The sequence below is a fragment of the Haemorhous mexicanus genome, chromosome Z (genome assembly GCF_027477595.1).
Source record: "Haemorhous mexicanus isolate bHaeMex1 chromosome Z, bHaeMex1.pri, whole genome shotgun sequence".
Classification (NCBI taxonomy): domain Eukaryota; kingdom Metazoa; phylum Chordata; class Aves; order Passeriformes; family Fringillidae; genus Haemorhous; species Haemorhous mexicanus.
Window position 1 is genome coordinate 88,846,898 of NC_082381.1, and position 21,258 is coordinate 88,868,155.

Below are 21,258 nucleotides of genomic sequence, written 5' to 3' on the forward strand. Positions count from 1 at the left end.
AAGAGAAACGGGGCCTGAATTTTCAAGTGTTTCAGTTCCAAGGTTAAATCCATCAAGCACTCAGGAGGAAGGCTGTGCTACTGCAGGGAGGGCAGATGCCTTTGCGAGGCTGGGACAGCTGCTGGGTGTCTAAAACGCTCCACCCAGTGGCAGAAAGCTACACCCGCCTGAAAAAGAAAATCCTGCACAGTTCTACACCGGCAATAAATCCCACACGTGCTTTCTTTCCCCACACAGGCCAAAAAAAGAAAGAAATTAACATTTTCGTTATACTGCATAATAGAGGCTATTCACGTAAAGAATACAACTGAGCCTAAAAAGGGAGGGAAAAAAAAAGTATGCGTTCAGTACATTTAAAGTATGTGATTATCCCTCTAAAATCTAACACATTTCTTATCTCCCACTTCTTCTGGGACACTTAAATTCCCGTAATCCCAACTGCTCTCAGCAGAGATGCCTTAATTTCCCAAAGGCAGAAAAACAGTTCTACCATTGTTATATCCAGGAAATCAGAGAACATAGCTGGGAATTAGTACAAGGATCAGGTATTTCTGCTGCTATTCTGCAATAAATGATAGGGCTTACTGGCAAAGACAAGCTCACACCAAATCCTCAAGGCTCAGCACTCCTAGGTAATGTGGAAGATTGGCTCAGGAATCAAACATCAATGCTTCTGCTCATCTTTAATGATAACTCAGCAAGAAAAAGCAAGTATTTTGAATCTCTGCCCATGGCACTGGGGTTGGAAGTAGATGATCTTTAATGTCCCTTCCAACCCAAACCATTCTGTGATTCTGAAGCACAGCAAACTGTGTTTGTGTAGGGCCTAGCACAGGACCTGGTTTTGGCCTTCTGGGAATGCCATGCTCTGGGTCTCAAAGTGAAATCAGGACCTCCAGAAGAGGAATGCAGAGGGATTGTCACTGGTCTCAACCATTTAACTGTTTTATTTGCACAAAGAAGGTTTTGATGAGCTATTGGGAAGGAATTGCTGGCTGGGAGGGTGGGCAGGCCCTGGCCCAGGGTGCCCAGAGCAGCTGTGGCTGCCCCTGGATCCCTGGCAGTGTCCAAGGCCAGGCTGGAACAATCTCATCTACTGCAAGGAGTCCCTGCCCATGGCAGAGACTGAGACAGTCTCCAAGGTCCCTTCCAACTAAACCATTCCATGATTCCATGAACACATCACTCAGACCTGGTTGACCACAGCTGGGTGATGTGAAAGAAGCTGCAAGCGTTAGAGCTGCACTGCCTGAAGTCCCAGTAACTTCATGGGAAAGGATTTTTCACTGCCTCACTTCTGTGTGACAAAGTCTCTCAGCCTCTTCAGTTCTCACAGAAAATGAACAGGATAAAAATGGAGTGATTTGGGAATAAGCAGCTGGCTCACACTGCAAAGAAAGGTTACTGGCAGGAGGATGTACATCATCTGTGCTGATAACACATTTTTCAAGGTATCTGGAAGCTGTAATTTATGCATAAAAAGTTCTCTGGAAAATAAGGTGGACATCATGATGCATTCTGCAGAAATTATGCCATAATTCAGAATGACCAAATGCAGTTCTCATGGCTAGAATTACACATGAATCTCAAAAATGTGAGTGATAAAAAGGGGAAATGAAACATTGTGTGCTAAATAAAGCACATGAAGGGGATTTACTGTAAACACACATTGATGATCTCAGAAAGAACTGTTATTGCACGGGGATGAGATCCTGGAAAAACGTATCCAGTTCTCTGAAAATGAGAATTCAGGGATCATCAACAGTCAAGAACTGCCCATAAATTCCTCCATGAGGACAAGAAGAGGGGCAGCACCCATCCATGATCTCTGTAATGAGTGACCAGACCTGAGGGAATGACATGAAGCTCTGTAAGGGCAGGTTTAGGTTGGATCTCAGGGAAAGGCTGCTCCCCAGAGGGTGCTGGCACTGCCCAGGCTCCCCAGGGATGGGCACGGCCCCGAGGCTGCCAGAGCTCCAGGAGCCTTTGGACAGCGCTGCCAGGGATGCCCAGGGTGGGGTTGCTGGGGGTCTGTGCAGGGCAGGAGCTGGAATGGGTGGTCCTGGTGGGTCCCTTCCAGCTCAGAGTATTCCATGTTTCTATGATTCTAAGAAGAACAGGGAATTAGTTATTGGTTATTTCAGAAAGCACTATTGGTTATTATATAAAAATCCCCCTGCAAAAGATGTGGCAAAATCCATGTGGCAAATCAGTGAAATCCCAGTAATCCCAATTTACTACAATATGAGTAGAAAAAGGAAAACAGATACTGTATTAGATAAACATCTGGTTTGCTGCCCTAGGGCAGCTGGGTTGGTTTGAGATTTTTTTTAACCCATATAAACAGTGCTAAATATCTCTACAGTTGTTAAAGTCATTGCACCCATGAAAACCCCTGGGAAGCTGATCAGCATACTTCAATTGTTATCCACCAGCTGTAGCAACACTTGCCTTGACCTGAAATTCCTGCTAGGCTAGGCAGACAGGTTTGAGTAACTGCCTGGTTTTCACAATCCTCCCATGCCAGCAGAGTGGCAAGAAGCTGTTGTAGGTAAGGAATATTTGACAGGGGACAGAGGATGAGGAGTGAGGGCTGAAGTCTCTGCTGCTGTTCCAGTGCTATGGAGAGGTGTGTGCTGTCTCTGACAGGGCTCTCTCCAGGGAGTACCTGATGCAGACACGCACATCAGAGCAAGCTGCAAGCAGTTCATGGCAGCCTGAAGGACTCCAGTGAGCACAAAGACGTCATCTCACCCCACAGTCATGCTGGTTCTGACAAATGATTCATAACTCCAACTCCAATGCCTCTGGGGCAGCTTCCTCAGAGCTGCACCTCCCAAACTGGCCAAGAACAGCCCCACACCAACAGACCCAAGAAATATGGGTGGTACTATCAGAGGAAGTTTAAGAAAGAGATGCTGAATGGGTGCAGCTACTGTGATAACAGGCCAGATGCAGCCATGCCCCTTCTCAGGGGGCTGGCAGATTTGCTGGAGCTCTCTAGAAACTACCAAACACCAGTTATTCCTCAACCAGTAGAAACACTGTCTCCAACACCCAACACTGATTTCCCAAAAGTAACAATTTTCAGATTGATTTACTTTTAAAATAAACTAACAAACAGAACACCAAACCTTTTTTCTTTTGTTTTATATTTATTATTCTTTTGAGAGGCACAATGAAAATTTCAGCTTCTGTTCTTTTCCCTTGCAGGACAGCAGGGTACAGGTTAATAGCCATCAATCTACAATCAATATATACTTCAGAAAGTCTCTGATTGCATTTTCACATTTCCTGATAATAAAAGAGGCACATGTGCCAGACAGTGTCAGTAGCTGAAATAAGTTTAAGCAATACTTGCTTAAAAAGCTGCACTGACTGCTATTTTAAGGCAGGTTGGGTGAAAGTTTGACAGGCAATTTCCTCAGGAAATGAAAATAATTTTGCCTACAGAAATACATTGATTGAAAAGAAACTTTTAGAAAATACTTCATCAGTGTGAAATTATATTGACGCTCCACTTCCTTTACTTAGAAAGACATCAATGAATCTTTTTTGTTCAGAATTCTGACTTCTCAGTCGTTCCTTTACCTTGCAGGAAAGGCAGGCAGCGGTGCTCTGCTGTCAGAGGAGGCAGGTTTCTCGGGGGATCAGCAGCTCAGGCCAGGCTGCAGTGCCCAGGAGGCCTCAGGCTGTGTTCTCAATGAGCACAGCAATGCCTTGCCCTCCGCCGATGCACGCTGACCCGACCGCGTACTTCCCACCACGGCGCCTGCTCAGAAACAGCAACAGGGAGCTTCGGTTACTGCAGGGAGCCACAGCAGCTCCTGTCCTGATTTTATGAGAGGAAACCAGCTACCAACTGGCTGTCACTGACAATGATGTTTTAGAATGTCCATGCTGTTATTTTTCTAGTAAAATACCATGAAGCTCAAATGCTGTTGAAATATTTCTGAACAATGACTTTAGACATCATCTGGTTCCAGGCCCTGCCAAAGGCACAAACTTCTTCCACCAGACTCCACCTGAACCTTTCTGGAGTAGTTTTTAAACTAAAAACTGAGGTCGTTTTTAAATGTAGGTTTCCTACAGCCACACTCCAATAAACAGATTTCTGCGAGGTGCAAATGATCTGAAGTTTCACGGCTGAGCACTGAGACAGTGTTGCAAGTACAAGCAAAGAGACACAGTGATCCCCACCCTGAGGGGGGAATTAAAATGGTGCTAAGCATGTTAAGCAAGCCAAAAGAGCCAGAATTTCTGAAAATGGGCTAAAGGAGAGAGAAGGTGACAACAAAGTCTTTTAAAGTATCCCCTTCCAGCAGCTAAAGGACTGGAGAGGGTTAGGGCAAGGGGGAATGGCTTCCATTGTCAGAGGACAAGGGTTAGATGGGATATTGGGAAGGAATTCCTGGCCATGAGGATGATGAGGCCCTGGCACAGGTTTCCCAGAGCAGCTGTGGCTGTTCCATCCCTGGCAGTATCCAAGGCCAGGTTGGACAGGGCTTGGAGCAACCTGGCATAGTGGAAAGTGTGCCTGCCCATGGCAGGGGGTGGAATGAGATGGTCTCTAAAGTCCCTTCCAACCCAAACCATTCTAGGACTCCATGATTCTGTGAAATGCACCACCTTAAGAGAACAGACTTTGCTCAAAGGCCATTCCAAAAAAGGAAAGGTTCCCACAGGCTCCTGTGGGCTTGGATCAGATCTAGGTGAACTAACAAATGCTGTCATGACAACAGGATGGGATGTGGGGCAAGTGCGGGACCCGTCCTGCAGCACAGACATGGCAAACTTGTACAGAAAGTGGCCCATTCCAGCCAGGAAAGTTTTAGGCTGGCTGACCAGAAGAATTTAGTCACACGGTATCCGTGCCCAAAATGTCAGCAGGCATAAATCCATCCACCAGCAGTGCACCACGCTGAGCAGCTGCTGTGTTCATACCTTAATTCATGCACCAGGTGAGCTGTGATCCGTGAGCCCGAGGCCCCCAGAGGGTGGCCGATGGCGATGGCACCTCCGTTGACGTTCGTTTTTTCAGGGTCAAGGCCCAACACCTTTTCCACAGCCAGATACTGAGGTGCAAATGCCTCATTTACCTAAAGCACCAGAGAAAGACAGAACTTTAACACCGGCTTTCAGCAGCATGTGTGCAAACGAGATTAAATGAGGTGAACTGGTCCTCCAGGTCCTTCTAAGAGAAACCTTAAATGCTGTGTCTGTAACAGCATGCTCAGCCAACACACATCTGTCAATCCAACCCAACTAAATTCAAATACTATGCAAGTATGAGGTGTATTTTCTAAAAAAAAAGTCCAGTATGTTCTGAGACAGTGAGTCCATGAAGAGTCTGCTGCTCTGACAGAAAAAGGCCCTGTTCACATGTATCACTAATTAAAAACATGATGAGCAGTCCAGCCAATGGAGTAAAGCATCATGTCACATGAGGATATTTTTGTTCCATGGAATGCAATCACACCATTTCCAGTTTCCACATGCCTGGGATTTTTGTAGTGACTGTGCAGCAGACATTGGATGGACAGAGGTCAGGCAGGCACCTGACAGGCAAGAACACCTACATGGAATTGAGTGGAATCCTTCTGCTAAAAAGATCAGGGGTAAAATCACTGCTCCTGTAAAAATATCTCACCTCTACCAAATCCATATCCTTCAGGGTCAGTCCTGCCTTCTTCAAAACCTCTGTAATTGCAGGTACAGGGCCTGTTTGGAAATCATATGCAGTTAGTTAAATTAAAAAATTATTAAATTAAGTATTTGAAACTTGTTTTACACAGGACAAAATCATAAAGCCTCATGAGAACCCCTCCCACGAGCCTCTGTGAAGATAATGAATTCTGAATATGTCACTCACCTGCTTATTAGGTGGTAAGAGAGCTCCTAAATCTCAAAACTGCTTGATCTCCTTGCCAACATATAGCCAGGGAAAGCTAAGAGCATCACTACTGCTGCACACAGAGCTTTCAAGTCAAGAGAAGTGACAGTCCCCAGGTAAAAAAAAAAACAACTTCACAATGGTTGTGAGGCATTCTCCCTCCCAGTAATCTTGGTTCCATTTATTTCCTCACCACTTGCAGCCTCCAGGGAAACAAAATAGGAAAAATACAGGCTGCTCTAGAGTTTTCTGGTCATGTGCTTAGTTATGGGTATTGCTGTTTTGGTGTTCTTAATATATCTGAAAATCTTCTAGTAAAAAGCCAAACATTTAATTAGTTTATCCCAAACAATTAAATGCTCCCTCAGACCCAGGTCTTAGACAACTGAAGAAAGTAAGATTTTGCATTTCAGACTATTAAGAGTTTGGCGGTGACAATGTCCTCTGGAAGAAAGCTGACTTCTATAACCTAATATAAACTACTAAGGGAAATTAATCCTAAACACAGCTACCTAAGGAAACACACACTCAAAAGAGAATTTGGAAGGGTTAATCAGGTACCTGCTTGTCGGAGAAACATACTGAGATGTTGGGTGGTGGCTGACCATTCAATTCTAAAAGACCAACAATCCCAAATGCTATCACACCACCAAAAAATGGCGTTGAAAACACACAGCTCAAAGAATAAATACGTAAAAATGAGTAAATTACCAAAGAGACAGAAAAATTAAAAGAAGTAAGGGCCCAGTTCAGAGCTCAGTGGAGTTTCAGGGAGCCCCAGGCAGCTTAACACCAGACTAAGCGCATCTTATTAGGGAAGGATTTTAGTATGCCTGTTACGCATGAGAGTAATGGGAGGGTTTCATGTAGACAACACAAAGACCCCTAATGACAGCCAAGTAAACTTTTCCCCCCTCTCTCTTTTTTTTAAAACAATGAATTCTCTCACTGAACACTGTGAGACAGGACCTGCTATCAGTATGTGAAAGGACAGTGGCTCAGACTGAGCTCCTGTTTGTCAGATCTGCTGCTGTCACGTCGATGAACCTCATCTGGTCTCTTTGAGCTGCTGGGGACAAGCTGTGGTGCAAAGGAGTTGGGATACTAAGTGATCCTCCATATGATTTATGAAGTTTTTAAACAAGCTAGAAGAGCTGCCTGAACTAGAGAGAATGGGCTGGTCTAGGAAGCACAATGCCAGCACCAAGTCCAGCGAAGAAAACCCTCCCTCCACATTTGCTTTGAAGGCTGTGTCAGTCAGACAGTCTGAGCAGGAAAACAAATCTGACAATGCCTCATTTGCATTTCTGCTGCCACACAGAACCTGCCAACAACGGCTCCTCTGAGCAGAACACACAGAGCAAAAGCAATGCTGGGATACAATGCTGTCTGCAAACTAAAGTGAAGGGAAAAATCCAGTGGTGTCTGGATTGGCTTTGAGGGACTGTTTGCACTAAGAGAGGAAACAGAAAATACCTAATGAGGAAACAGAAAATATGGGACTAAAGCAACCCAGAAAAGGCTTTTGGCTTTCCAAGTAATACATGAACAGATGCATATCCTGGGATCCAAGCAGCTTGAGCCACTGAAACCACTGGAAGGTTGCACTATTCCATCAGCAAGAGGTGAGGCAGGCAACTCAGAGTTACACATTTTATCAAGAGATAAATGATAGAGCTTACAGGAAATAAAAGTGAATTTAAGAAGAAAATGGTTTTTTAAAAAATGTATGAGTGTTTGTTTTCTTAACTAAAAGAGACAGTAAAGCAGGGGAAGAAAGAAGAGCTGGAGGAATGTGCTTGTGCTATTACTGTGGGTCAGACACTGCACACACTCTTAAAGCCAAACTGAGGAGCAAATCTGTCCCTCTGCACAACAGGGATGGACTGACACAGCAGGATGGACAGCAGGACACACAAACACCTTCAGAGCCATCATTTCTTTCCTTCAGAATACTCACGACAAGAACATTTTAGTGCTGTTTGATGCCATAAAATGATGTGCTTTACTGCAACTTACCAATGCCCATGATGGAAGGGTCACAGCCAGCTGAGTGATAAGCTACTACTCTTGCCAGAGGAGTGAGACTGTGCTTTTTAAGTGCTGATTCACTGGCAAGGATGACTGCACCAGCTCCATCACACACACCCTTGCAGTAAGAGAGAAGCATTCTTAGAGAGAAAATACAAAGAAGCAAAAAAAAAATCCTCACACTCTTTAACCCCCAAAAGGGGCTTGAGTCTAAGGTACTATAATTACCACTTAACAATGTTTCTTCAAAACAACAACAAAAAAACCCCACTATTCTGAGGATGGGGAAAGATAGTTAAATATAGATAAATGTTTCATGAATTCCAATGTGTTAGAAAAGAAAAATAAGTCTTCCCTGCATTGGAAATATGATTCTGCTGACTTGCAAGAACACTATTAATAATGGATAATGTAAGTGCAATTAATTAGAAAAGATACTTTACAGACACCCACAGTGTCTGTGGCTATGATCTATTTTAGGCATGAATTCAGACTGTATGATCACAGCACTCCATCTGGCCCAAAGAACTTTAATCAATTAATTAAGATAATGACTATGAGAGGAACAGTACATAATGACAAGCTGCTAAGCACTGAGTATATTCTGGGTAAGACCAAACTGTGGTTTGGGGGAGAGAGGACAGTAGCTGTGGTACGAAGATGAACAGCAGCAGTATGCCCACTAAAAAAATGTAGGTTTAAAGCAAGGAAGTTCAGTTACCACTGGCCTCCAAAAAAAGTAGAGTGGCTACAGAGCCACTGCAGCCACCAACTGCACAACTCAAGGCTGATGAGGAAATGCCAATGCCTCACTGCAGTATCAGTGGCAACCCACAGAATCAAATTTAGGACTTAGGAGCTGACTGAAGGATCCCCTGGCACCTGCCAGGATCACCTGGCACGAGGCTGGGAGAGTCAGCTGGGGCATTTAGCTGCAGAATTAGAAGGCATTTTTGTCAAGAGACACAACTGAGAGCCAACTGGGTGAGAGATAAAAACAGTGGCAATAAATCTGGAGAACCACAGAGGGGACACGTGCCCAACCCAGGGGTCTGATGTACTCACTGAAGCATTCCCAGCCGTGACTGTTCCATCCTTTTTAAAGACACATGGGAGTTTTGTCAGCTGTTCCATGGTGGTCTGGGGTTTGGGGTGCTCGTCCTTTTGCATGCTTTCTTTACCCTTTTTTGTCTTCACCTCAATTGGTGCCATCTCAGCCTTAAAGTAGCCAGCATCATTAGCTGCAACCACAAAAGGAAAATAAAAAGGACCTGGTAAAAACATCAAGATGATTGCCCAACATGACCAACAATCATATTTTCATGTGCACACAGCTTCTTGCTCTATTCGAACCAGAAGTTCGGGGACAGCAATATTTATGCTTTATTTTGCTTATTTATTGTTAGGGGTTTTTTGTGTTTTTTGTTATTTTAAGAAATTGGGCAAAAACTATACAAGTACACTGTCAAACTTCTCCACAGAAAGCCTCAAATACTGAAACTTTATTTCAGGTTTAAACAGCTGAACTCTTTCTGGTTTGGCTTTTTTGTGTAAATCACTATGTTTATTTCTAGTATATATTCCCCTTTACTGCTTCATTATTTTACAGCTCTGTCATTTCTCAGATGGCCAAGATGTAAATCTCACTCAGAGAGGAATGAGCAGAAAACCTCTTGAGCCACATTGTTTCTGTTGATAAGATACTGTATGTCAATCAAAATCCCGCTCAAAATCCTCCAAAGGCTCTCACTGTCAAGCCAAGATCTTAGAATGGGATTCAGCTGCCTAAACAACCTAAAACAATTCAAGGCATTGTAGGTATCTAAGATGCCCAAAAAAGCATCTGGCCAGATTGCCTAATATAACAGAGATTTAAAACTAAGACACTGAAATTGTCAGATCTGATGTTGTTTAGCTACCTCTGGGCTTCTCAATAAATTCCTCAAAATCTTTTTCTTTCCTGATAACACACAGGGCTCTCTTTACTGTGGGATAAGATGACCTGGTCCTACAGGCAGAATTAAAAACAGCAAGGTAAAATCCTATAAAACAAGAAACAGTTTCTAGCAAAGGCTCCATAAATAGCAGGAGTTAGGTAACAAGAGGAACAAGCAGGAAGAGTAATAAACCATGAAGGAAAGTTACAAAAAGCACTTAACATCCATTAGAAAAAATACAGAATTTTCCTTCAAGAGTGCAGCTGTTAAAATGCACCATCATTAGAATCTAAAACCATGCTTAGACCTTTCCTTCTAATGTTCACTTTTGGCCTGTAATGTATGTTGAGTCCCAGGATGGCCACTGCACGTTCTGCTGGATTTTGGCCTAAACTTCACAATAACTGAGTCACAGAAACCTGGGATGGTTTGGGTTGGAAGGGAGCTTAAAGTCTATCTTGCTCCAATCCCCTGCCATGGGCAGGGACACCTTCCACTGTCCCAGGCTGCTCCAAGCCCCATCCAACCTTGGACACTGCCAGGGATCCAGGGACAGCCACAGCTGCTCTGGGCACCCTGGGCCAGGGCCTGCCCACCCTCCCAGCCAGCAATTCCTCATTCCCAATATTCCATCTGTCCCTGCCCTCTGGCCCTGGGAAGCCATTCCCTGGCTGCTGTCCCTCCATGCCTTGTGCCCAGTGCCTGTGCAGCTCTCCTGGAGCCCCTGGAGGCCCTGGCAGGGGCTCTGAGGTGTCCTGGAGCCTTCTCTTGTGCAGGTGAGCAGCCCCAGCTGTGCCAGGCTGGCTCCAGAGCAGAGGGGCTCCAGCCCTGGCAGCACCTCCGTGCCCTCCTCTGCATGGCTCCAGCAGTTCCACATCCTTCCTACATTGCAGGCCCAGAGCTGAATGCCTCTGAATTATGGTTTTGGGCATGAAAACCACCCAGAGAACAGTTTAAAACACAGCTCCTAAAAAAATATCCCCTCTTCAGATTCCAGGTGCTCTGACTGCTCAAGCATTCAAGAACAACATTCAATTTGCAGAAGAAAGCAGAGGGATTTAGATGAATTACAGCACATGCTGGCACACAAGGAGGATGTGGGTCACTTTGGAAGACAGTTCTGTGGTGCAGAGGAAAGAAAGGAGTGCAGTCAGGCATGCCTGGGACAATGCTGCATCCCACCAGAGGGCACCAACAAATGACGTTCACCAACATGAATCCTGCTCAGGCAGGAGCTGACCCATGACTGGCCAGTGGTGTTTGCTACCTCAACAGCTAAGAAATGTCTGAGGAAGGCACAGGAAGGCAGTGGAAAGGGGCTCCCACTAAACTTTCTGAGGGGTGCAACCCCTCACTCAGCATACTGTCAAAGTCAACCCCCCTAAGAAGGTGTTATTTGACCATGGGGCCGACAAAATCACAAATTACAGCATGCAAACAGAAGGACAAGAGCACCAAGAGCCAGAGAAACCCTTAGAAACACTTTGAACCAATGCTAAAGACTGACTAGACTTGAAACTGGTGTCACATAAACACTTCCACTGCTCGACTCACTCACCAGCTTTGCACCTCTGCTGGGTTTTGAGCGCGTAGCGGTCGCAGTCCTCCCGGGAGATGCTGTATTTTGCAGCCAGGTTCTCAGCTGTCACTGCCATAGGGATTTTAACATGTGTATCTGTTAGGGCTTCCCACAAGGTGTCTTCCAGCTGCATGGAACACCAGAAGAAGGAAATCAGAAAGCACGGCAATACTGTATTTATTACTGACAGCCTCTAACTGTTCAGCAGTCTCTCAGAAACTAATGGCTCTTTGTAAAATTAATTCAGGTTACCTACAGATAATTTACTGATTTATTAGAATGAACAGAGTGAAAAACAGTGTGCAAGCTCTTGTTTGCTGTTCTAATTAATCTCCATTACACTCTAGTGCAATTCCTTCCACTCACACGTGGCCCCAAGAGGCTTGGGGAAAGCTTTAAAATAGATTTTTAGTATTTCAGCATATTTTGCTTCTGTATTAATTACTTATTAGAGTCCTGTGAGCAAACTTCTTGGTTGCCAGGAAGGAAACTGGAGGCACTGTGAGAAGGCACAACAGCCTACTGATTCTTTAGCTCTTTCTCTTCTGTTAGGTAAATCCCCTTACTGGAGTCAAAGGTTTCTGTGGATATAACATCTTAGGGGAGAAGATACTCAAGTCTACCTTCACTCAACCTGATAAAGGTAAGTCCAGTCAGTTCAGAGGGGTTTTGTTATCTCTGTCAACAGTAAAGTTCTGCAAGACAAACCATTCACCTGTCACTGTGTAATTCAGTTATCTTTAGGTAAGAACACAGTTGCACCAACTTGGTTTATTAGCAACTTTGTGAAGGTGCTGTCCTTAGGACCTGTGCCACACAAGAACAGAATCTAGGACATCATATTCACCACCTTCACAATGGAAATAAGGTGAGAGGAAAAAACCCAAAGGGCTGAAACATGAAATATCCTAATTTTGCATTTTGATGTCAGTTATGACCTACTGAGTAGATGGTGGCCTGCTATCGATTTACCTACTGCACATTTCCCACAGTATTCACTCAGGACCTATCTTTAGAAGAAAATGTAAAGATAACTTACTTGTCAATGGATTTAACGTCAAGGTTCCACTTTGAAACTGAGAGATGCTCACAGCTTGGGGGTATATGTACTCTTTACCAGTCTCTCTACCTACTGCATGGCATTACTTGCCTAAACTGTGTGTGCCTCTATTTCACAGACATTTTTTACATAGTACCTGCACAGGATGCACTAAGTGAACTAAATTTTGTGTCCAAGAGTTTATTGGTATGTTTAACATGGGACAGGAACTCAAAAATGATTTTGAAAAAGCTGTAAAACGAGCACACTTCACCAAATGGCCTGAACCTACAGTTTTGATACTGTCTGAATACTAGATAAATGCTTTAAATTACAAATTCTGGATCTAATCTCCAAAAATTTCACATGCAAGGATATGGAGACTACAATCCTGATACTCAACAATGCTTTGCTCACACAACAAAGGAAGTACCTTGAGTTCTGCTCCTAATCTGGTTCCGAACCGAACCTTCCGAACCGCGTAAGGAGCCTGGCTCATGCTCTCAGCTCCGCCACACAGAACAACTTCTGACTCATTCAGGCAAATTTCCTGTCAACACAGTAAAACAGAACACATCTAGGATTTAGCTTGAGTAGGAAAATAACAACTGCTTTAAAAGAAGAGGTTGTCACCTACAAAGCAAAGAACTTAGAATGAATTCAAGCTTAGACGTGTGCACATGCATGAAGGGTTCACCCTTCTGTTAATGGTGGGGTCTGTCTCCTTCATGTCACGTCCCTTTTTCTTCCCCTCAGCAGAGAATGATTGTATCCATGAGGGAAGAAGAGATATGGGTGTGCACACATGACAGAGCAGAGGAACAAAGACATCAGGCATCTGCATGCTTGTGTGGTTTGGTTCACAAATGGTTGTGCTTGTGGTTTTGAGCTCCCACTCTTCTCAAAAGGAACACAAATTACACTTCAAAGCCTGAAGTAAGACCTTACAATTCAAACAAAAGGGACATAATTTTAGAAGACAACAGCTAGGTAGCTCCCAAAGTAAGTACCCAAAACACACAAATTCATCAATGGCAAAGCACACAAAACCTAAAGCCCCAATTCTTAAATGCACCATTAAAGCATTCAAAAATAGTGCTGCCTTAAAATGCTTCACTGAGTTGGACTTTGAGGTTTTTTATGAACTAGATGAAAGAAAATTAAATTACCCCAGAGAATCTGTGGCTGCCCCATCCCTGGAAGTGCCCAAGGCCAGGCTGGACAGGGCTTGGAGCAACCTGGGGTAGTGGAAGGTGTCTCTGCCCATGGTAGGGGGTGGGACTGGGTGTCCTTTGATGTGCCTTCCAACTCAAACAGTTCCATAATTCTGTGATCTTGATATGCATTTGAGATTTCTAGTTAATAACTTGTGTGTAGCAATATGTGCTGAGATGCTCCCTACAGTTACTAAAAACTCTGTGAGCACCTAAGCAGCACAGGCTGCATTGATGAAATGCCATCTTTGAAAAGGACCTCACCACCATACTTCCAGTAAAAGTGGTCACATTCTGCAGCAGATTTTTTCAGTATGGACAAACAAGTGTATGGCCTCTGCAAAGAACACCAGTAAAAACAGCTGGGCGGATATTATTGCAAACATGTAACCTTATCTCTACATTTTTTTTTTTTTTTCTTCTAGAGTATCAGACCTAAAATAATTCTTTAGCCAAGGAAAACCAAAAAAATCCCGCACAGTTAACAGTCTGCTTGTTCAAGTAATCATAAAAGCAATGTATGAGCAAATGAAATAAAAATCCATGCGCTCTGACTCAATGGTTTTGGCCAACTCCTCAAAGAGAAGTTGATTCTCTTCTATTTTAAAAGAAGTCAAACCATAAACTACTTAACCCATGAGAGGTTTGGATCTTTGAACAAAAGCATACTTAAAAAGCTCAGGTTGCTGCTTACACAGCTAGCCAGAATATAAACAATGATCAAGAGATGAAAGACTCCTGGAGTCCAGTAATTCCAGTCCATACAAACAGGATTGTGGGATGCAACCACAGCACAGCTGAGCTCCAATTCACTAGCTAACACTTGTTCCATTCATCATATTAAACTAAAAATTATGACAATACTCAGATTTTAAGAACCAACCAGACGATGTGGCACTGTGGTGGCTGAACTCCTGCAAAAAACTTTGCTGGACAATAGAAATCTGTCAAAAATCCACGTGAAGACTCATCCCAAACACAAAGCACATGTTTCTACATGTTAAAGGCCTGACAAAAGCTACAACTGACACAGAAACACAGCTTTGTACCTGACAGCCATTGGCAATGGACTGGAAGCCAGAGCCACAGAGCCTGTTGACAGTGAGGGCTGGGACAGATATGGGAACTCCCACTCGCAAACCAACGTGTCTTGCAATGTAGATGGCATCTGAAGAGCTCTGCAGGCAGAACAGGAAAGAGATTTTGTCACACTCCCGTTGGTTCAGAAAGCAAAAAAAAGTCTTGATGGAAAGTCAGAATGGTGTAATTGCATCCCAGACAGAAGATGGAGCATGTTCGGCAGAAATCCTACTGCTCACCCAAAGCACTTGGATTCAGCTCAAGAAGACACTATCCTACAGGATATGAAAGTGTCACTGTCTTAATATGCATTTTAAAAAAAGCGTGTGTTAAGTCAGCAACTTTATGGTTTTTTTCCTTATCCCTTATTTTCAAAACAGCACCCACACAGCAGGCTGACACAAGGGCAGATCCTGCCTGGCGAGCTGCAATTATTTTAAGGTAAATCAATATTGCTCAGACTAACAGGGGAAGGCCTCCCAAAACCAGAGAGAATGCCTGTGCTCTTGGGGAACATGCCCTAAGCTAAAACCTATCAGAAAGACACAGTTCTGTGCACAGTGCTACAATACTATTGCAAGTTCAGAAAAAAAAAAAAATAATCAAGCCACTTCTGCTGAAGAAGGGAAGATTGAAATAGTCATACATTCATAGTTAATTAAACTTAAACAATATATCAATAAACCACAATTAAAAAAAAAATCTACTGGGATGAGGAAGTATGATGCAAAGGAAAAGACATTTCAAAATAAAAAGAAACTTTATCAGGAGATTGCTATTTATTGTGTGAAAGCACTACAAGAGATTTGAGGGCAGCAATGCTTTCCCAGGCCACAAACAGCTCTTACAAAATTGAAAAGCTGAATAAAAGAAGCTTAGATGGTAGCTGTAGGAGACAGAATAATTTAAAGCTACTTTTTTGGCTGAAAATCCAAAGAAGGAACACTGCCTGTTTCTTTGCTTATTGTCCAAGTTCTTAGCTACTTGCTTCTTCTGCATCCTTGAAACCTGCAGAGCAAAAAAAAAGTCCCCACCCTTAACAGTAATGATGAAATCAGAATACAAAGAAAAGAAAGGAAAAGGAAAAAAAAAAAAAGCTAGGAATGTTCTTTGCTGTCTTTCCTAAAACAAAGATCCTCATTTGTATGTGTGGGTAACTGCAGTTCTGCAATGCATACAACAGCATCATCTTTGGAAAAGACACGATTGTCCAAATGTCTCTGCCAATCAAAGCACGAATCCTTCCAGCTCAAAGGAAACTCAAAAAAAAAATTCTATGGAAAACACAAGAGAAATAGACTCAAATCACTTACAGGCTTAATACAGAAAGAGATTTATGCAACTCAGTGAAAAAACACTGATCACCGAGTCACACAGCTCGAGCCATTTAAACAAGGGAAACACACCTGGGATTAGCAACTAACCAGTTAATTGACACATACTTTTAGGAGGTCAGCCCATCCTCGTTTAAATCACCTCTGGCACTAAAAGAAGCAAGCTAAGCCTTGCTCCCAACAGCACCACAAATCGCACAGGATACATCCCTCAAGCACAAGCAAGAAACACTAGCCTGCAAACTGCTACTGACCCCTTCCACTTCCACCCCTTTGGCTGCTGGCCAGAGGCAGCCGTCCACAGGGCCACACCGAGGGTGCCTGAAATAGCCCTGGAGCAGGAGATTTTCCAGGCTACCAACCTGCATGACGTTGCCCACGACGACGCTGTCGATGATCTCGGGGGGCACCTTGCCCGCGGCCAGCGCGGCTCGAGCGGCATGCTCCGTCAGGTCGGTGGCCGAGAAGTCCTTGAGCAGCCCCCCGTAAGTGCCGAAGGGAGTGCGCTTGGCTGCCACGATGAACACACCTGCAGAGGGGGCAGAAATGACCCACAGGCACAGCACCTCACGCACAGGGCAGCGCCAAGCCAGCCTCCAGGGGGGAGTGTGGCTATAGGACACAAAATAAAACAATGCGGACACTGGAACCTCCAGGGTAAAAGATTTAATTTCTCCAACATTGATAGATTTTTAGAAGTGACAGTGGATTGGAGGGTGACAGTGCTACCTCTCCAATGACACTGGACAAACCAACAATCCATCAAATTTCTCCTCCTCCAGAAAAAAATGCAAAACAAAAAACACGTGAGAAAATTGGTTACAATAATGTAAACATCAGAAGGCTCAGAAGAACTTAAAAAAACAGGGCAACAGGTGACACCCCAAATTCACACGAAACTTTGTAAGTATAAGCAAGACAAACACAGGAAGCTTGAGATAAATAATGAATGGTGCTTTAGACAGGGAAGGCATGAAGAATTAACAGTCAGAAAGAAAAGCTGGGAAGATTCTGGAAATACAAAGAGGTTTGACAACAAAGTAAGTTTGGATACAAATGTGGAGTCAGAGTAGGTTGCCACATGCATCAAAAATTAGTGCTAATGCACTAAAAACATGCCAGTAACATCTAGGAAATCCTGTAGTAGACATCTGTGAAAAAATCAGGTAAGGAACAGTGCTTTTAGCAGAGGCCATTCTCTCATCCTAGAAGAATCAGCAGATTTTTGGTTTATATGCAGAAACAGATTCCACAAAAAAAAAAAAAAAAAAAAAAAAAAAAAAAAAAAAAAGAAAACTCAAACCAAACAATAAAGCAAAAACCATCCCCCCCCCCCCCCCACTTTTTATATGCATTTTAATTTTGAGGACTTTAGCTTAAGAGGAAAAACATTCCCTAATCAAAAAATTAATGCTCCCGCGACCAGAAATATACATGCCACCTAAACTGCTTTAGCATGAATCTTCAGGTTCCTGAGAAGAAAATCCAGTTTTTACTAGGCAGGAGACCTGTGCAAGCACTTGTGTACAAATGCACGGGCCAGGAGCAGATGTTACAAATTCCAGCTCAGGGGAAGCCATCTCTGAACCAAAGCAAACATCTCCTGGCTGCCTGTCACACTGGCTCTCTGCTCCCACGTGCAGAAAAACAAGTGGGAGGCAGGCTGTGAACTTTCCCCCAGTTGAACTGTATCGCTCACAACCCCTGTTTCCACAGCTCCATCAAACACCCAGCTATTTTAGGGAACGCTGCAGGGACACATACAGATGTAAGAACGCAAGCAAATGAAAATGCCCGCTCATTAAGCTGCTTATGAGCACTGATTTCAGGTCATCTGATCTGTGTTACTTGGCTGTTTCATCAGAGAGAGGGTGCTCCTCCATCCCGCATGTATTTGCACCCCAGGCTGCATGACTGCTAGAAAAGGACATTCCAAACTGGTCAAGGTCAAGGCTCCCCACTGACAAGGGCCTGAACACAGTGTAGAGATCTAAAATGTGCAGGGAGGATGCTCAGACTCATATCACAGAATGGGCTGGGTTGGAAGGGACTTCAAGGATCATCCCGTTCCAACCCCCCTGCCATATGCAGGGACACCTCCCACTGTCCCAGGCTGTTCCAAGCCCCATCCAGACTGGCCTTGGACACTTCCAGGAATCCAGGGGCAGCTACAGCTTTTGTGGGAAGCCTGTGCCAGTGGCTCATATCATGGCAAAGTATTTCTTCTCAATACCCAATCAAACCTTCCCTCCTTGGCATATATTTCATGCAGCAAAACAGGCCTTGATATTCACATTCTTCACCTCCCATCCACTGATTCCCTGCCTCCTCCAAATTGTGACAACTCTAATTGATCACAAAGCCTTACTGCTGAGGACCTGACCAAGCTAAAAGAACTCCTTCTCCTCCCTCCTGGCCAGGCTGTCAGTCACCCACATTATTTGTTCAATCACATCCACCGTGGCATTGCCTCACGAGCAGTCCAGGGGCGAGGATGGAACTTTGCCCTTAAACATTCCTTCCACATCAACACCAGCCCTCCCTCCTCCACAGAGGCTGCTCACTGCTGCCCACTTCCCAACAGCACCACAGGGCCAATAAACCAGGGCAGGTCACACAACAGAGGCAGCTGAACTCTAACTCAGCAGAAAAGGAGGGCCTCATTTTCACTTGGATCAGTCCTGTGCCCGAGTTCACCTTCTGGCTGCTCAATAAAACAGTAACTCAAGACTCAGAGAGAAGACTGGGAGGAACCAGTACAAGAAAAAGATGAAGGAGCAGCAGCACAGTCTGTGTTATGTTGAATTAACCTGGACACAGACACTCCCTTAGGGGACAGAGCCTGCCAAATTTTGCTTGACTGGAGAGGCACCTACAAATGCTATGTACTCCCCAGAACTTCAGGAGAGGCAACAAGGGGTGGCTGAAGTCCTCAGTGAAAAAGGACTCTGACCTCTGACAACTCTTCCTAAATTTCCATTAATTAGTTCTGTCCTACATTATCAGAGAAAGATTCCAGAGTTTGCAATTTTCCAAGGTGATAAACATTGCATGAGAGCAGAACAGTACCAAATGCATAGACATCTGACCTTTTGGGGAAAGAAAGCCAAGATCACTCTGAATCCTTACCAAACACTACATTTGAAGTTGAGAAGCAAGAATGGTATATAAAAGTGTTGTGGATTGAGGTAAGAGAAAATCCTGCAGCTGACACAGAAAACCAAAATCAAACTATTATGGCAAGGTGCCCTCTGTGTTATCCAGCTCAGCAAACCCATCAGAATTAACACAATGCTGACTACACAGGCCTTAGCACTGCAATCTCACACCAGGACTGACATGCATGTTATTAATTAAGTACAGTCTGTCAAGCAGCAAAGTGCTGTCAGATAGATAAAAAGCCCTAGTGCAATAAATTTCAATTTTGTTTTCATACAAGAACAGGTCTTAAAAGGTGTATTTACCTCATTTTAAAGAGTCACAGAATTTAAACAACGTAGAGCATAAATTAGTTCTTTGCACCAAACACTTTCAGGAGCTGTGGCGACTTAAGGAGTTTATCCTGCACTATCAGGGCTAACACAGGCAGGGCCTGGATGTGACAAATACCCTGTCACTGACAGTTCAGGTGTACTTAGTCACTGCACATAAACAGAGAATCACAGAATTACAGAATCATGTGTGTTGTAAAAGACCTCTAAGACCACGGAGTCCAACCATTCCCCAGCACTCCCAAGGCCACATCCACATGGGTCTTAAATCCCTCCTGGGATGGGGACTCCACCACTGCCCGAGACAGCTGTGCCAGGGCTGGACAGCCCTTTCCATGGAGAAACTGTTCCTGACACACAAGTCAAACTCCCAGTTACATGACAGACACGCACCCCTTGCTATGTGTTTGTTTGCAGCACAACTGAATCGAGCACGCAGGGAGCCAAACACTGAATTACGGCAGAAAACAGTGCAGAACACAGAGGCTGTGGCTGACACTCTCTGACCCCCTCCCCACCCTGTGCTCCCCATTCCCACCCTCTGACCACATTCCCACTCTCTGAACCCCATTCCCACCCTCTGACCACATTCCCACTCTCTGAACCCCATTCCCACCCTCTGACCACATTCCCACTCTCTGACCACATTCCCACTCTCTGAACCCCACTCCTACCCCTTACCACATTCCCACTCTCTGAACCCCACTCCAACCCTCTGAGCTCCCTCCCCACTCTACGGCGATCATTCCCACCCTCTACACCTCATTCCCACCCTCTGACCCCACGCAGCACGGTGGTTTTGGGAAGTTCCTAATTACTTCCAGCAGTCAGGCCGAGCAGGCACGGACGGGACGGCGGGGAGGGAGATCCCCCAAGAGGCACGGAAACGGCTCTCGGGGTCTCTACATTGAAATTCCTGCGGGCCCCACCACCTGCCTCGCTTTGGGGGCCCCTACAGCGTCCAAGCCGTGACTGCCCCCCTCAGGGTCCGCCCGGAGCCCCTCAGGGAGCCAGGGATCCGCGGGGAACGGGATCCTCACCCCTCAGCAGCGCCATGGCCACACCGCGCCCGGCCGAGTGCCGCTCCCGCCCGCCTGCCCCGCACATTCGCCACGCTCAGGGCGGAAGGGGCGGCCGTTTACTTAAAGTTATTTTCTACGCGTAATTTTAGGTTTTTGATAAATTTATTTTAAATGTGGGGGAATTTTTGGTTGTTGTTTTTTTATACTTTGCTTCTGCTTGGTTCGATTGTTTTCCCCGTGCGGTTTTGGCGAATCGGCGTCAGGGGGAGCGGGCGGAGATGGCTGAGGGGAGAGGCTCCCCCGCCGCCCTCCCCACAGGTAATTACAGCGTGTTACGGTTAATTGCAGATAATCGTGGAATCGCTTCCGTTCAAAGCTCCTCCGAGATCATCGAGTCCAGCCTGTCACCCGATCCCCACCTTGTCACCCAGCCCAGAGCTCTCAGTGCCACCACGTCCAAGACCTCCTTGGACACCTCCAGGGCTGGGCACTCCGAACCTCCCTGGGCAGTTCCAGTTCCTGACCTGCCTTTCCATGGGGAAATCCCTTCTGATGTCCGACCTGAGCCTGCCCTGGCGCAGCTGAGATCTGTAAGTCTCCTCCAGGGGTTGTGGAGGGTCGCACCCCTGAATTCGTGC

General features: G+C 44.9%; 1 protein-coding gene across 1 annotated transcript; it reads right to left on the reverse strand.

The window, feature by feature from the left end:
* Positions 1 to 3,135: 3,135 nt before the first annotated feature.
* ACAA2 (acetyl-CoA acyltransferase 2) lies at positions 3,136 to 20,706 on the reverse strand. Its single transcript, XM_059873788.1, has 10 exons — positions 20,639 to 20,706; positions 16,470 to 16,636; positions 14,743 to 14,871; positions 12,913 to 13,029; positions 11,420 to 11,567; positions 8,990 to 9,165; positions 7,913 to 8,042; positions 5,651 to 5,721; positions 4,945 to 5,099; positions 3,136 to 3,772 (listed from the first exon to the last, which is right to left on the reverse strand). The coding sequence occupies exons 1-10, from the start codon at positions 20,703 to 20,705 to the stop codon at positions 3,688 to 3,690; spliced, it is 1,245 nt and encodes a 414-aa protein (XP_059729771.1). The 5' UTR covers position 20,706; the 3' UTR covers positions 3,136 to 3,687.
* Positions 20,707 to 21,258: the final 552 nt, after the last annotated feature.